Source organism: Toxotes jaculatrix, chromosome 20, assembly GCF_017976425.1.
Source record: "Toxotes jaculatrix isolate fToxJac2 chromosome 20, fToxJac2.pri, whole genome shotgun sequence".
NCBI classification, from domain to species: Eukaryota; Metazoa; Chordata; class Actinopteri; family Toxotidae; genus Toxotes; species Toxotes jaculatrix.
In genome coordinates, this window is record NC_054413.1 from 7,982,479 (window position 1) to 7,999,838 (window position 17,360).

Sequence of the window (17,360 nt, forward strand, 5' to 3'; positions counted from 1 at the left end):
AAGCTGTTTTTTCTCACTTACACGAAATATAAATTATTATCCCTAGATTTAATGGTTATTACACTCCTTTGAATTACAGTTAAATTGCATGGCATGATCCAAATCATTGTATATTGCTATATGTCGTTGATTCAAGGCTTTGCATTATTGATGTTACGACCTACCATTTCTACGAGTTAATGGGAAATAGGTTCAAGAGTAGATAAAATGCTCACTAGCGGTGTTAAGACAACGGTAAAAACAAAAGCAGTGCTCAGCTTGAAGAAAAAAACAGAATACAACATCCAGAGCCTGTTGATCCAGTGTATTACAATAACAGAGATAATGTCATTGATCATCTATCATGTGCACTTGGGGATATTTGCAGTTATTTGCAAACTGTGTGCTGCTGCGACGTGATTTGTCATGGAATGGACGAGTAACCTGCGGCGCACCCAGTCACTGAAGGCCATCCCCTCATCATGTGACAAGCCCACCTGGACACAAGCAGGACTGAGGGACAAGAAAGAGTCTGTGTCCCAACTAGTTGCAAGGTGAAAGAAACAACTAACCACACACGCTATAACCTTCTACATGCAGTACTTTAATGTTAGTGGGTTTTTAAGGCTTTTAATATGACTTTTGTGCGTATAACAGGTATCAAACTACAGTGAAAGTAAGTGCATCAACTCAAGCAACTTTGGCAAATGATGGTGAAGCAAAGCCAAAGCAAGTGTTAAAAGAGGTAAGCTCATTTTTGAGCTGTTTGCACAGTTCACAAAAGAAGCAGCTTCATTGTGAGAAAAATAACAAAATGCAGCTGCATGCAAACATGTTTTCCTTCTGTGTGCATCACTGTCAGATTACACCATCTCTTCTGGAGAGTAAAGAGACTCATCTGGCATCCCTGATGAGGAGAAATGACGAGAGGGAACGGTCTCGAGCCAAAACCACTTTAACGCGCAGTAAGTCAGTGGGGGGCCTTCAAAACAGTGCTGGTTCCATAGAGGCCCTGAAGGCTCTGTTTGAGTCAAAGGCTGCCACACAAAACAAGGTGAAGAGCAGTTTCAGAGCTGCAAACCTCGTGTCACCTCACAAGGAAGCAGGCATCATGCCAGTGATGAATGGAGAGGTTGAGGAGGTAAAGAGGTCGTCTGAGGAACAGATGACAAACATTACCCCTGATGCGCCGGTTAATGACACTAAAACTGATGCAAAGGAGGATCACGTGACTCGAAAGGTAAATGAAAATAATGGTTTTAGCTTAAAAGGTCCAATTTTAGGCCAAGTTTAATGAGTGAAAACAAGAATTCCTCCTACTTTATAAATATTACCAATGGAAATAGAAAGATATATAATAGAGAAAGATATATGTCTACTTAGCAGCAGTGACTCATTGTCCCTCTCTCAAGGTGGTGAATCAGACCCGGACAGAGAGGAGAAAAACAATTGGAGGTATTGATTTTGAAAAAATTGCAGCCTCTCAAGCTGGTGAGTACAACATTATTTCCTTCTAGATCAAACACATTAATCTAAGTGTGCTCTGAGATGACCCTGATCCACCCTGATCACAGTGTTTCCCTACATACTGCCCAGTTAAGACGGGGAATGAATGAATGAAAGGTTGAAAGTGCAATTCCACGTGATAGATCATTCTTATTCTGAGGTCAAAGAAAGATCTCGATATTGAGTTGTTATCAGCAGAGCTTAGATTAAAACTTCTTAATGCTGGGCGAGGGAAATCTGATTGGCAATCGTAGTTAGCAATTTCAAAAACACAACCAAAACAAATAATGAAAAGTCCAGTCATAGATATATATGACAATAATAAAAACATCTACAAATTAACTCAACATGTACACTTCCAGGACAAAGACCAGTTGACAAGATCAAATGAGATACTGAACAGTAGGCGACAGCCCCGATCGAGGTAGTGAGGGAACTGTAACTGGCAACATGCCCTCAAGGCCCTGATTAGTCAAATGACAACAAACTTTTCAGATAGACACTGCATGGATTAATAATAGCTTTAAAAACTCCAGTTAATAAAGTAAAGTGTATTGCCAGCATATAGAGTCTTCTAGTCAGTGCACAGCAGGTTAGCTAAATTAGGCTAAAAAAAAACCCAAAAACTTAAACCTAAACCAAACATCTTCTGCTTCTGATCCACCACAACAGCAAACAGAAAAACATGTTTAGCTTCTCATATCAGACAAATTCCACATCTGAATTCTCATCCAACTGAGAAACACAAACAAGATGCGGGTTCCCTGGAAAGCTGTCTCAGAGACCTGTGACTCAAGTCAAAGCTGCAGACGGTGTGAAGGAAAGGGAAGAGGTGAAATGGAGATGAATATCAGAGTGACTTTGTAAGAAGCCATGATTGACTCAGCCTGGTGCGGGCATAGCAGGCCTCTCCAGAGCAGAGCAGAGCAGGACGGAAATAGCCGGCATGCTACAAGTCCTGAATAAGTGCAGGAGGGTGAAAGGGTCAGCTGTCACTGGGGCAGGAACGAGACAGGGAGAGGGAGTGACTGAGAGAGGCAGAGGCTGTATTACCGGACACAAACCAACAGCAGCAGCATCAAATAGACCAAAACACAGTCACGCACACTAAAAGGAAATAAGAAGACAGGCAGGACACAAGGAATTGGAGGCTGTTACCTATCTGTGAGTACAGATTTGTATTATCTATGGTGTAAATAGAGAATAATCTGTGCCAGCTGATAACAATCTTATGTGTGTGTCATGTGGCGTGCATATGGTCTTAAAACTTTAAAACCTCCTGTAAAACCCAAAACGTTTAATGACAACAGTGTACTGATGCAGCTAATCACACTTATGATTGATGGTTTTCACAGCTATGTGAATCTGGAAATACTAGAAGGTTGAGACTTCACTGCAGGTTGGCCCAAATGTTACAGCAAACATTCATGAAACCCTGATCCTGAAGAGTTTTTGGTTTATACTTACATCAGTGTTTCTGTTTTTTTTTCCATGTTTTCCTGATTGGCAGCTGCTAGTGAACTGCTGATTTACTATCTGTGCCTCTGTAAACTATTTTAATATGTGTTGTGTGTTTACTTTTGCTTTTCTATGCTTAGTCAACTGTAGCTGCAGTGACTTGTCTGCAGTTTTAACTCTCAGTATGTGTGTCAGTGGAGTCAGGTATCTGTCCCACTCCACCACAAGTGGTACATTTATAACTCGACCACATGGCAGCTGTTAAATATCAGCTTAGAAAGAGGGACTGCCAGTGACCTAAAATTGATAACTATTAACACGGCGTTTGGTGACATGGCTGTGAACACTGAAGTCAGCTGTGTGCTATTAAAATGAGTCACTTATTTAAATTCAGTCTAAACTATTTTTCCCTCAGTCACAGGACGTTGTGACAGTCTCCAAAAATAAGCAGCGTTTTATTTTGACGTGAGGCAGCTGCCTTTTTGACAACTAATGTTAACCAGTGAACGAAGCGGCACAACTACTTTTCTCTTTACCCTAAATCCCATGAGAAAAATTGGATGGCACATTTGTATCACATTATATCACATCAGAATCAAATTTAAAACATTAAAACTGCTGTGTCTGATGTCTTTGAAGATGAAAAGAGGAGGTCGATTGCAGACTTCAGAGACAGCTCCTTCCTCCAAACCAAGGAGAAACTGTGTGTCTCGGTCAAAGCTATGTCTGCCCTCTACCTGTCAAAGGTTGCAACTCCAGAACCAGCACACAGCCTTTTAAAATCGGTAAACATCTGTCTATTCAGAATGATATATAGATGTTAATAGTCTTGGTGTTGCATAGAAAACAAAGCTCATATCTGGAAAACTGTTAATGTGCACATTTGTTTGTACCCCTACTTAAACATTATCTCAGAGACATTCTGCTTTTACATAAGACAAACAAGCTATTTTAGAGCATGAAAGCAGCCACCTTATTTCAAAATTTATTTAGAAAGAATTCTGATTATTGTACAAAAAGGTGCTAAATGTAAAAAAAATGTTGCTACTGTAATTTTCAATGGAAGAGTACAAATATACCCAAGTACATACACTATGGCAACATCCTCCACACAGCACACACATTACCTTTGACAATGTCAAACTTATATCATATAACACTAAACTAAATCATATAATTATTACTGACAAAGCAAATTCCGTCATCATGATCAATACAACATCGGTTATTTATGGTTAGCTTGATCTGAAATAATTTTTGTTTCCATTCAGGCACAAGATCAGTCATCTGAATCTGGGAAAAGAGTTCAACTAACCAAGGTAAGGTGGAGTTTCACCAGAAATTTTGCATGCCATCATTTCCGCATGATGGTGCGGATTGGGTTTGCATTGTCACAATAACATAACCATCTTTGATGGTTTTTATTATTATATTCCATGAAGCTCATTGATTGCTTTTCCTGAGAGTTGTTTTCCTTGAATGACAGAAACAGACATTTGATGCCATTCACTCTACATATTCTTTTATTTTATCATCACGGTTGCGCTTGTGGTTGCATTTGCTGGCTGCTTTGGAGTTCAGCTAACCCACTGACATCTGGCATCATGTGGAAAATAAATCAACTGACATGATGTGGAAGGTAACACGTGGCTCTTGTTGCATGCAAGTGTGCACACTATGGAGCATGATTTTCACTGGATAGCTCCCTTCTCTTATAAAGGACTCAATGATGAGAACGTTACTTTGTTCTTCTAAGATGGCGGAAGACTCACAACAAAGGAAAGATGATCTCCCTCCACATCCTTTAATCAGACATCAGCCAGGATCAGAAGACATTTCTGGGGCACATTCCCAAGAATCCATGCCGGTCCAACCTTCCAAAGAAAGGTTGTACCAGCAGCGGCAGAAATGTGAGCTGAGAAGACTCCTCAAGCACACTCACCCAGAGCTGAAGATGTTGGATGAAGCTGTGGATGAGGAGCTTGCTGAGGTTTTAAGCTCAGAGACTGGGGTGACAGCTGGTGAAACTGGATACGAGGGTGAGGTCCTCTCAAGACGCTTGATATTTGAGAACTGTGCCTTGAGTAACAAAGTGTCCCCTTGCACCCCCAAGATGCACGTGACACATGGGAAAGTGGATGGAGGTGATGTCGGTAAAACATCAGCTGTGTTTGAGGAGAACGAGAAGAGGCCATGTAGTGAAAGTGTTAAAGGGATCATGGAGGATGAGAGACCGCTTAGTTCTAGTTCAGATCCTAACAGAGAGTGTGAGGAGGAGATGATAAGAATAGATGTTCAGGCTACGAGGAGGATATTTGAGAGTCAGTCTGTGAAAACATCTAGGCCAAATCCAGATAATAAGTTCCAAGGGAAAGTTTCTATTTCTGGGGATGAGACAGGGCCAGTCCAAAAAGGAAAACATGAGTTTGAAATGTGTACCAAAGAGAATCTACACAGTGGAAACAAAAGCAATGCAGGCACCAAAAGTCTTGATTTGACAGATCAGCCCCATAAACCAGGACCATGCGATTGTGTGGCTGATCAAAGCACTGACTGGAAGTTTTCCACTAGGGAGGATGCTTCTGATGAAGTGGTATTTGACCCTACAAGTCTTTCAGGTCCAGAAGGATTTGAGGAAATTATCAAAACAAGTGCAGCTCTTTTCAAAAACAACCCATTTATCTCAGCAAACATTGAAAAAGAAACTTCCTATGTACATTCATCAAAATCCCAAATCCCAGAAAATCCCAGTGGGGCAGCTGAGGACTATCTGATAACTAATGTCAAGAACAGAGCTTATCTGTTTGAGTCAATGCCATTTGACAAAATCAGGCATCAAAACAAAGACGAAATTGAGACTCTGGTGGAGAACATCAAGGAAACATTGAATTCCCTTTATTGCGTTAATGCCATACATTCAGATGGATCAATCATCGAGGTGAATGAGACCATGATAGCTAAAAAGGCTAAATTCACACTATCAGAGAGTGGGCCCAAGATAAAATACGATGAGGTGGCTGAAGGAGGTGCACAAAACTTCATACTACAGTTGCTGCCACGGGCAAACCTGAAGCCTCAGATCACTTACTTAAAGGAGGATAGTAAAGGAAGTATGGAAGCCACCGTGGTGAATGTGCCTGTGCACCAACATCAGTTCACTACCAGCCAAGACACAGAGTTCAAAACTGCCAATGTGGTTCAGCTTGTTGAGGATATTCTCAATCAAGATAACTCTCTGAGGAAAGGAGTGATCATTCAGGAGGATGCCAACAAATCTGCTGAAGTCATTGTTTACTCCCTGTACAATTATTTTGATGAGGAAGATGTGAAAAGTTACAGTGCTCCACGAGAGCAAACTGTAGAGTATGATGAACCAAAAATTGAAAAAATTGATTGTAGTAGACCAGAAAATCAAGGACTAAGAAAAGGTATTATTGAATCAACCATAAGCTCCCTTCTAGAAACTTCTCAAGATCAAACCTGCACAGGGCCAATCAGGCCTGAAGTCACAGTAAAAGGGAATGTGAAACTGTTCAAGAGCTGCATTGAAAAGGGAGATCTGGAGTATTTGAAAACCCTTCAGGCTGAGCCAACAGTGGAAGAACAAGATCTCCCTCTCAACCAAACTGTGGTTGGACAAAACACAAAGCTGCATCATGAACTGAGAGGCAATGAGGCAGAGGAGAGTTCTTCAGAGTGGGTCCCAGTGAATGTAAAGAAATTGAAAGGCATGTTCTCTGGAGATCAAACACAACTTCAAGCAAAACAAAATATCCAAGGCAATTCCACCATTTCTCATGCCTTTAGAGGTCAAACTGTGCCACTTGGAAAGAACCAGTCCTCTGGACAAAGTAACACTGGGGTATTCACCCATGGGCCAAGAAAAAACAGCATTTGGGAGAGTGGTGGTGGAGCACAAGAAGAGTGTAACTTCACAGTTGCACCACAGGGATCTTATCTACACCATGAGATACAGGATGATGATAGGGTCCACCAAGCTGAATTAGTTGAGGTGGTAGATGACAATGATGAAATCTCAAACCTCCAATCTGCAATCCACAGCCTCCAGCAGGCCACAATCGAGGCCAAAGCTTTGTGTCACTCATCACAAAACAAACAGAAATATATTCTTCAAGAATCTTCAGGGGAACCTGTTGCCTCTGTCTCAGCAGGTGATGTCAAACACTCAAGAACAGAGGCAGAATTACATCTTGAAAATGAGGAACAAAAAGTGGACTTGTGCACTGAGCCCAAGTGGGATGAAGTTCTTTCAGCCTCCAACTCCACTTCAGAACATAAATCAGACTGGCAACATGAAAATACAGAGACGTGCCATAAAGACACTAATTCTGAAGAAGTGCAAACTACTGAGACATCCAGCACAAAAGGTCAAAAAGACACAGACGTGGTCCAGAAACACTTTGAAGCTTTGTCTGATAGTTCAGAAACAACACCTGAACAACTAGAGGAAGAAGTTGTTTTTGACGGTAAGCTTCAAGCAGCTTTGGATTCCTTGGAGAGATCCAACATTAATGTCACAAGGGGAGATTTCAAAGCAGCCATGATATATAGAAACTCTTCTAGACCTCACAAAGAAAGATCCCAAAATGTGGACATGGCGTCTGTTCAAAAGCCCACTATTGAGGAATGTTGCCCAGTGACTGAATCCAGATCAACTCAAGTTCCATTGAGAGAAGAGGTCTCCAAGGAAGAGGTTACTACAGCAAATGCAGACCCCCAAAGCCAAAGCAAAACCCTAAATAAACCAGCAGGTACTGTCTCAGAGAAAAGCAAAAGGCCTGTTGGTTCAAAACCAGCCATCCCACCTAAACCAGAGCATCTGAAAGTGAAACAGAGAGATGATCGGTCAACCAACACAAAGAATCATGAGGAAACCAAAACTACTAGTACTACAGGACCTGAAATGAGAAAGCCATCCAAAGAAGAAACTATTGCTCAACCACTGACAACAACATCAGTGTCATATAAGGATGAACATATGAAAGACCTGTCCAAAATAAACAGTGGTGCAGACTCAGGGCAATGTTTAGTAGATCATAAAGGTGAAATTATTCAGATGTGTCAGAAAACTGAAGTAAGACACCAAGTCCAAGGCTCAGCTGATAACACCGACAAGAATACCTGTAATCAACCGGAGGAGATAAATGCCACAGCAGAAGCCAAAACCTCCCAGGAAAAAAACCTTATCAAAGAGAATATGAATGAAACAGACGAAAGCCATGTCAATTTTCACGAAGCATGCCAGAAATTTGGAGGTAAAAAGGAATTTTCAGTGAAGAATGCCCCCGTAAAGCCAAAAAGAGTAAAAATTGCCCAGCCTGACACTAAAACCCCGAAAGATTCATCTGGAGATATAAATAATTCACCTATTCTCACACATGTAGATCCAGAACCACAACAAACTATGACTGGTCCATCTTCCAGTGGTGCAAACGCCAGTGGACAACCTGCTGACAACAAAGGCAGGCATGAGAGAGAAATGAAACAAGAAAGCAAAGTTGAGCTGAGGGAAAAGAAAGGTCGAACCGAGACAGAGGACGAGCGCCGACAGCGGCTGTCAGTTCACATGGATGAGATCATGAGGGGGAACATAACAGCAGCCATGGAAATTTTTGACAACTTGAGAAAGCAGGAGGAACTGCAGAGCATTCTCAGTCGAGTTGAAGAAATTGAACAGGACACAAGCGAGGTTGATGTGAAGTCTCTGAGGGGAGTATTTGAGAACGTCCCTGACTGGGTTGTCAGCTCAAACAAAAAGAAACAAAAAAAAGTAAAAGTTGAACACAGAGAAGAGAAGTCACTGATGAAGGACGGCCCTGAAACCAAGTCCTCAATGGCACATGTTTTTGGAGATCTTGAGAGAGCCAGTGAGGAAATTATGAATCTAAAAGAGCAGACCTTAGCCAGACTTATGGACATAGAGGAGGCCATAAAGAAGGCTCTTTATTCCGTTTCTACATTGAAATCTGACTCAGATATTGCTGGTTTATCATGCCTGTTGAGAGAGTCCTTAGGGACAGTGCAAGGATCTCCATCCTCTGGTAATATTAGTAAAATTAGCATTGGGTCAAGCAGAACAAAATCACAGCTGGCACTGGAAAGCCCTACCACAAAGGGAAACACCCCTCTCCTAGTAGGGCAAGGTGCAAGCAATAAAGTTGTCGCTGCAAAACAGCGAGTAAGTCCGCCATCTTCACCTGCCTTCATCTCCATCCAGTCAGCTGCTAGAAAGACAGATAAAACAGATATGGTGCCACAAGAGACCAATGTCTGCCCGACATGTCAGCATAGCCCAAAGACAGAGGAGAAATTCCGGACAACAAAGACCCTGACATGCAACAGCCCAGCACAAAACAGAAAGCGGGACCCCAGAAAAGGAGGTCAAAAACAATGTGCTTACAGCCCACTTAACCCTAAACGAGAGCTCAGTGTACTTGAGGTGCAGACTGACCATGAGGGGAATAGTATTATAGGAACCAAAACAATCACGGAGAACTATGAGCAGACCGATAACCTTGGTAACCGGTTTTATTCATCCAAAACGTCCACTGTTGTCACTACTCAGCCAGAAACCATAACCTCATCCACAAGTCAGGCACTGGTCAGTCCAGCTACATATCAGGTCACAACATATCCACAAGTTCGGCTGCCAATCAATCAGAAACCGTAAATGGTTCACAGATAGAGTCAGTTAGTCACTTTGATTTGGGCAATGTTTTTCCTATTTTTTATTGGCAAAGTTGTCATGTACAGAATTTTATTAACTAAGATATTAATTATGTTGGTTATCATTTCTTGTTTGTGTATTTATAAGACGCTGTCATGAGTTTGAGGATTTATTTTTAGCTTGTATTCTTTAAACAAGTTTTGACTTACATTTGAAACTAAATACACATTTTTGGTTTTAATTCATATCATTGTGTTTGTGGTTATTGATGCTTATTATTGTCTGACGTTTATGTAAGTGCAAAATCTAACTTTTCTCATCAGTTTCAACCAACGTGTCGGGAGATGTGCTCTGCCTGTCTGAAGCCAGTTTATCCGATGGAAAAAATAACTACAGACAAATTCATTTTTCACAAAACTTGCTTCTGTTGTAAACAGTGCAAGAAAAAGTTGAGGTGAGATATTACAATATTCTACAGGGAAATCACCTGCAATATTGATCAATGATTTGTGTATCGTGACAGTAACAGAAAGAAATAATAACCTAGCATTTAAATCAAAATACATAATAATTATTAACACTGACATTAGAAGTTGTGCAATATATCTAAACTACAGTAGTGAGTCTCTCCAAAGTCCACAGGCAGCAGGATCAGCTTATTGCAGTTTAAGCCTCCACTGCTTAAAGCAAGCTATACTTTGTCACACAGTACTCAAGTGAGTTTCTAACACTTTAAGGTTGTAAATCTTTCATTTATATGCCATATAAATGATTATAGGCATTATAGGCAATATGTTTGGTAACATATAAATGCCAAGTAGGTGGGACAAGGTGGTTTTTGCATGGCACTATTAAGACTAAGGCAAACAATTGCAACTTGAGAATCTTGCTGTTTTAGCTGACACTGGCCTTACTCTGTTATTTATTAATTTATATAACTGTAAATCCTAAGATCTAAATCATTCACATAGCTACTATAACTACAAAAATACCCTTTCTACCTTCAACCCAAACTGGTTATTAATTTGTATTGAGAATCTTGCTGTTTTAGCTGACACTGGCCTTACTCTGTTATTTATTAATTTACATAACTGTAAATCCTAAGCTCTAAATCATTCACATAGCTACTATAACTACAAAAATACCCTTTCTACCTCCAACCCAAACTGGTTATTAATTTGTATTGAGAATCTTGCTGTTTTAGCTGACACTGGCCTTACTCTGTTATTTATTAATTTACATAACTGTAAATCCTAAGCTCTAAATCATTCACATAGCTACTATAACTACAAAAATACCCTTTCTACCTCCAACCCAAACTGGTTATTAATTTGTACTGTAACTGACATATTGTGTTCATTTGTAGCATGTACAATTATGCACCTTTACACGGGCAATTCTACTGCATATTTCACTACCAACAACTGTTCAGAAGAAAAGGGAATTATGATGAGGGCTTTGGACATGCTCAACACAAGAACCAGTGGCTTCTGAGGAAAACTGCTGATGTGGTGCATGATGAATCTGAAGCATGAATATACAGTGTAAATGTGAGTATCAGCAGACAAAATTGATCTCCATTGTTTAAATTTATTGTCAAATTCATGACTAATCACTGTAGTGGCTTTTCTTGATTAAAACTGTTCTTTTGTTTCTGTCCTCAGCTGATGAGATGGTGACGATGAAAACACGAAAAATCTACTTGAGGATGTGTTTGAGGCACCATGTGATGCTACCGCTGTCCAAATTTTACTGTGTTCTTCCACGTAATGGTAATGATTAATAGTGTGTTGACACATAACCCACTGCGACAATAGCTTAACCATTGTAAGGGTATGGCAGATACTGACACACGTAATTGTATTCTTCTTCATTCCATTTTGTTAAATAGAAGGCTTTTAAAAACAACATAACCCTCTTTAATGGATATTTAGTAAAAATTAAAAAGTAAAATTGAAAACCATAATTTTAAATTTCCTATGAACAAGGATAACAAAAATCAAAAATTCAAATGATTTAACTACACAGAACATGAATCAGACTAAATTTGCCTTACACCCAATGTTCTTGTTGCCTAGTGTAAGATAATACTGTACATGTGATTTTATGACTTATTACTGTGAAACATTAAGGCCCTCCCTTTTGATTCAAATAACTAATCCCTTAGCGATAGACAGGAATACTTGCATTTATTACACAGAGCCAGTTGTAGGTATAAAGAAATGCATTACTCTGGTATACTGCACCAGGTTTTGTGACAATAAAATACACTGTTCAACCTTTGTTAGAGTTTTGTGTTTAAGTAAACTCACTATACCATGGCATCAGCATGAATCCTACGTGACAGTTGATTTGTCTGCTCAGCTCACCCTCTGGTCTTCTGAAATAAAAGAAATAAACAGTATAATTACATAATTACAGTACAATTAAATGTGCCTCATCTTTAATATCATATCATACAAGTATTTTAAACTTAAAAACATGATGATTATTTCAAACAATTTCTTTTCCTGATCGTAACGAAGCACGGTTTGTAGACTATGACAAGCAGATCACATTCATAGTAATGATTCAGCCTCTTTTTCCATAATCTGGTTTGAAATGATTTGCCAACTCACTTGAGTTCAGTGTGGTCCTGACGTTTCAGGATTGCCGGTCTCAGGCAATTGTAAACAGAAACCTTTGAGGATGCTCGCCACAAGACCACCCATGAAGTTTAGACTGTTTCCTTTCTGCCTGCAAGAACGTATAATGGACTCAACAGGAATCTAATGCTAATTTTTGAATTAAAAAAACTGTTAACATGGAGTTTTTCCATGGGTGTTAACTATAAGAGACATTGTTAGGCATCAGTCATTAGTAAGAAAGAAGGGCATTACCTTAAAATGGTCGGCTATAATTCTTCAGTATAAACATAGGGTGTGCTGAAAGAGGCAGAGTGTTACCACCAGAGGATCTGATGACTAAATAACATCAGATAAACACTAGCAAAATTAAACTTCCACAACAAATATTTTCAGAGATTAAAAGCATATTTAAGATACCACTGAGCTAGTAAGGACCACAAGGTCACATTTACCTTCAGCCTAATGAAATTAGCCAACGCACAGCAAGACAGGTTGTGATATCAGAGATTTGACATATAAATAAACTGATAAGCAGTAAAAAAGGGCATAGTGATGACAGCTCCAAAACAGGATGAAAGACAACAGTGTTTAAAGAAACACTGATCAGTTTTCTTTGGCTACTTGAGGACAGAACTCCATAACAACACGAAGATCACACACACACACATACACATATACACACGCATGCACGCACGCACACACACACAGTTTATATGTTCTTGTTGCCTATTTACACATCCAGTGGACACAGAGTAACATCATCATGAGTTGTCTTGTCTGGCTACCTAATAAATATAAACCCAATCCACCAGTGTTTGAAAAAAAAAAAATGTGGATCTCCAGCTGCTAAATGCTCCACTTCACTCACTTCACTCGCTCAAAGATGAAGAAAAGTGACAACAAAATATCAGTGTATTCCCATTTTCAACAATACACTATAGTGGGTTCATAGCACCTGAAACACCTACAGAGGGATTGTATCCATGAGAAAATATAAACTGAGAAACTCTAAACTCTCACACAAATAGGTGTACAGCAAATACATATATACAAAATTTAATATATATACAAATTCCAGTTATCAAACAGTCTATAACTTCAGCAATGATAAAACAAATTGTTAACAAATGTTAGCTACAAAAAATAAAATTACACCTGACACATGAAACTGTTACTGTTAAATGTGATTCAGTTAAAGTTAACTGCATACTAATTACTGTTATCACCGTGTCAGCTGAGAAGAAGCACACTAATCCTCCTGATGCAAAAAGCCAGTGAAAACCATCATGTCCACATAAATTACATTTTTGTGCTCTTTCCTGATTTGGCCTCTTTAGAGTGCGTTCCATTGTCATGTTTTCTGAAATATAAAAACAAGACGATCATTACACACAATTCATTTGATTTTATTGGAAAAGAAATAAGGTTGTGAAAGGGTTCATCAACTCACATGAGTTCAGCATGGTCCTGGAGTTCAACATTGCGGGTTTCAGGCAGCAGTAAACAGAAACCTCCGGCGGCAATGGGGATGATGCCGTAGATCAGCATGGGGATGGAGTGATGGTAGACGTCCAGGAGTCTGATGAGCGGGGCGAGGATGCCCGCCACACGAGCACACATGGAGTTCAGACCTACACCATTCTGCCTACCAGTATAGACAATGGTCTCATCAGCAATCTCATGGCAAGTAATACATGATAACATATTTTACATTTTACCACTCAGACCTTACCTACCTTACCTTAAAATGGTAGGGTATAGTTCTGCAGTATAAACATAGACTGTGGAGAAACTGGCAGTTGCGGAAAATTTTCCTAGCACAGCTATGACTGTTACCACTACGGGGAGATCTGATGGACAAATAATAAAAAGAAAAAAATAAGAAAAAAAAACCACATTGAGACACATCGATATTCAACATGTGTTGTCAGAATGCAAAACATGTATTAGGTTAGAAGATACCTTTGGACGAAGCAATGACCACAAGGCAAATAGCAGAATCCCTGCTTGGCATATTGTATTTGGCTTTCTTTTTGTTTTTGTTTTTGTATAAGAATGTGATGTGTCTTATTTCTCAAAAATCAGGTAAAGATGTCATCCAGACAGATTATAACAAATTCCTATTATAATGCAACACATTACCCCTTGGAATAGCAAGTATCCCAAGACAAGCAGAGCCTCCAAAAAGCAACATCCCTGCTTGACATATTCTCCTCCCAAAGTGCTGGATGAGAGGTAAACTGCCCACACGTGCAGGAATTTCCACTACGCCGAAGATGAACTGCGTGAGATAGATATCCAGACCGAAATTGCCAACATTCAGGCTCAGTCCGTAGTACATCAGACTTGTTCCAAACCTGTTAAGCGGGAGAGATATCTTCAGGGCCACCACAAAGGTACTGTTGTAGATGTGACAGCTAGTTGAAATAAATACTTACCAAACAAGGCTCAATACAAGAGCACGTTTTCTCAGATATGATATCCTGAAGATGTCCAACATGCTTCCTCTTTTGGTTGTACCCTCAATGTCCAGCTGGATAATTTAGGTGCATGTCTTACTTAGTGTATATTTATTTCATAGTTTTATTGTGCTTGATTTTGGTTTAAGCCAAATTGTGTTTGACGCTGCTCACCTTGTCTAGCAGGTCTTCTGGGACACTCCTCCCGTTCACCTGAGCTGCCTTCCGGATCTCCTTTATGGCCTCCTTCTTCTTGCCCTGTGTGATGAGCCACCGACCCGACTCTGGAAGAATCCTAGCCGACATAAACGTCCATGATCACAAACTAAAGTGTGTGCTTTTATTTTTTCTGTGGCCGTAATTTTAAAAATAAGCATCTTCTGACCAGTAAAAGATTCCCAAGACCAGGACAAGGGGGCTGAAGAGCACCAGCTGCAGGATCCTCCAGTCACGGATCAAATAGGCGATGCCAGACAACATCATCAGTCCCAGAGGGAAGAAAGAGTGGCAGATAATGGTGCAGAGAGCAAACTTGGAAGACTCACTCCATTCTCCACCTTCAAAGCAATAAGAAAGATAAGACAGAAAAGGCATCATTTATGATTTCCTCTATTATTAGAATGTAAGACATAATTAACTTATGAAATTGTCCTATGCTCTGTGCATTAGGGCACAGTTTATCAGTGTAAATACTATTTGCACACCAGCACTTTTCCCAGATGCTCATTTTTAAAACATGTGCACTGTATCATCAGCATCGGATCTATCCGTGGCTTAAAGCCACTGTGAGCAGAATTTAAAAACATTAAGCTTTGGCCCCCCACGGTGGTAGTACCAGAAATTACACTGTTGCAGAAAACAGTGATGCTGATTAAGTGTTAAGGCATTAAGTTTCAGCTGTGAACGTTGTACCCACCTATCACAAATGCGTTAGCAACAATGCCAGAAACTGAGATGCCACCTAAAAATTTTAGAGCCATATAAACATAGATGTTGGGTGAGAAAGCAGCGCTGACGCCAAACAGCAGTAGGAGAAGGAGTGAAAGCAGGACCACGAAGCGTCGACCAAACCTACAAAAAGAAGCATATTTATGAATTTCATGTATAAAATAGTTTATTTAATAAGGAATCTACCTGTCAGATTTGAATTGCAATTATTTTCCTATTTAATCACTCCCTTATTCCCAGTTGCATTAGCATCGGGGTCCTTACCTGTCAGCCATGTGACCCAACACCAAGGCTCCAATCAGAAGACCAGCCATGTAGATGGACTGCGATACCTCAATCAAACTGCTCCTGTCACAAATCAGGTCAAACTGACAACAGGAAGCAAAAAGAAAATGTGAATGAAAATGTGGTGGCTCAGAAAAAAAGTTAAAGTCAGCAAATCATAAGTAACAGAGCAGCAGTCACACAACAACATGAATGTATTCACAAAATAAAATGGATTATCTGCTAAAAAGAAAATGGTGCAAGAGGAGTTTTGTACATTTTTGCCCAGCACAACGTTTTACTGTTCTGAGACAGTAAAAACAGTACAACCAGACAGTGCATGGGAGTGTCTCTTACCTCTGTGACAATACTAGAGGCACCTTTGGGTTTCTCAAAATCTGATCCATTTATGCATCCTGTAGTTGTGTTAATCCCATATGCTTCAATAGTTTCCAAATCCAAATCCACAGGTGTGAACATTGTACAGCTTTCATACTTCCCATCCTTGTTCACAGGGATGGTGAGATTTCTTTGCCTCTCATCTGTCAGGTTGGGCCCTCGGTTCAAGATCCAGTCAGTGTTACAGTGATGCGGGAAGTTCATGCCTACAAACACCTGACCAATCACATCAAAAGCGACAAAAATGCTGGGGATGCATAACGCAGCTACTAAACGTTTCTGAAATAACCCAAACTCCCCAATCTCCTTCAGGATTTCCCCAAAGTTGCTCATATTGGTATCTGAATGTCCTCAGAGTGCAGCGTGAGACACGGAAACATCCAGCTTAAAGCCACATCCAGCCACCAACTGTCAACTTGACTGTCGTTCCTGCAAGTTAATATTTAAACTAACAATCACAGTGCTTTTATGACCTGCCAAGTTGCTAACAAACAGATTACCAAACTATGAAAACGTGACATGTCAGGATCCTTCAGGCTGAAGTCCAGCTGTTGTGCAGCTGTCCAGATCTGTGGCCCGGGCCCAGGGTTCACCCTGTCACCTGTGTGCTCAGCAAAAATGTCACATGGTCAGATGGCTTTCAGTTTGAGGCTCTTGTGACATGTCATAAAAAATTAATAATAACAGGCTACTCGTAACGTTTGATCCAATCAGATGATAGCAAATCTAGTCTGAGTTGAGTGGACATTCAGCCTCGACCTCCAAACCAAAATAAGCTGGGACTGATAACGTTTCATGACGTAAGAACAGACAAGAACACAGAGAAAGGCAGGTGATGTACTTTTTAGCATTGGAAACTCATGACAGTTGGTGGGCTGTTTGCTCACTGTCAAGTACACCTGATCGAACCATTCCCACACTAGATCTGAGTTTTGAAGTGTTGAAATTTTAACAAACAATACCTTAAGATTTTTTGTTTGTTTGTTTTTTTAAACTTCTGAGGATTGCTTAGTTAGCCACTCATATGATGCA

At 40.1% G+C, this 17,360-nt stretch overlaps 2 protein-coding genes across 2 annotated transcripts; one reads left to right on the forward strand and one right to left on the reverse strand.

The window, feature by feature from the left end:
* Positions 1-405: 405 nt before the first annotated feature.
* On the forward strand, positions 406-12,025 carry LOC121200805 (LIM domain and actin-binding protein 1). Its single transcript, XM_041066309.1, has 9 exons — positions 406-533; positions 637-724; positions 842-1,219; positions 1,392-1,470; positions 3,583-3,728; positions 4,215-4,262; positions 9,955-10,085; positions 10,998-11,181; positions 11,296-12,025. Exons 1-8 carry the CDS (start codon positions 406-408, stop codon positions 11,164-11,166), a joined length of 1,167 nt encoding a protein of 388 aa, XP_040922243.1. The 3' UTR covers positions 11,167-11,181; positions 11,296-12,025.
* On the reverse strand, positions 11,945-16,888 carry slc22a13b (solute carrier family 22 member 13b). Its single transcript, XM_041065595.1, has 12 exons — positions 16,287-16,888; positions 15,930-16,033; positions 15,634-15,788; positions 15,103-15,274; positions 14,892-15,012; positions 14,697-14,791; positions 14,401-14,615; positions 14,000-14,108; positions 13,709-13,903; positions 12,859-13,618; positions 12,250-12,817; positions 11,945-12,011 (listed from the first exon to the last, which is right to left on the reverse strand). Exons 1-10 carry the CDS (start codon positions 16,659-16,661, stop codon positions 13,558-13,560), a joined length of 1,602 nt encoding a protein of 533 aa, XP_040921529.1. The 5' UTR covers positions 16,662-16,888; the 3' UTR covers positions 11,945-12,011; positions 12,250-12,817; positions 12,859-13,557.
* Between the last annotated feature and the right edge of the window lie 472 nt (positions 16,889-17,360).

Excerpts from the sequence above, each read along its gene's own strand:
- LOC121200805 (XM_041066309.1), top strand. The coding sequence starts at position 406 with ATGGAATGGACGAGTAACCTGCGGCGCACCCAGTCACTGAAGGCCATC. Across the intron at positions 725-841 it reads CAAAGCAAGTGTTAAAAGAG|ATTACACCATCTCTTCTGGA; the intron begins GTAAGCTCATTT and ends CATCACTGTCAG. Across the intron at positions 3,729-4,214 it reads CACACAGCCTTTTAAAATCG|GCACAAGATCAGTCATCTGA; the intron begins GTAAACATCTGT and ends GTTTCCATTCAG.
- slc22a13b (XM_041065595.1), bottom strand. The coding sequence starts at position 16,661 with ATGAGCAACTTTGGGGAAATCCTGAAGGAGATTGGGGAGTTTGGGTTA. Across the intron at positions 15,275-15,633 it reads TGCTAACGCATTTGTGATAG|GTGGAGAATGGAGTGAGTCT; the intron begins GTGGGTACAACG and ends ATTGCTTTGAAG. Across the intron at positions 13,619-13,708 it reads CAGGACCATGCTGAACTCAT|AAAACATGACAATGGAACGC; the intron begins GTGAGTTGATGA and ends TTTATATTTCAG.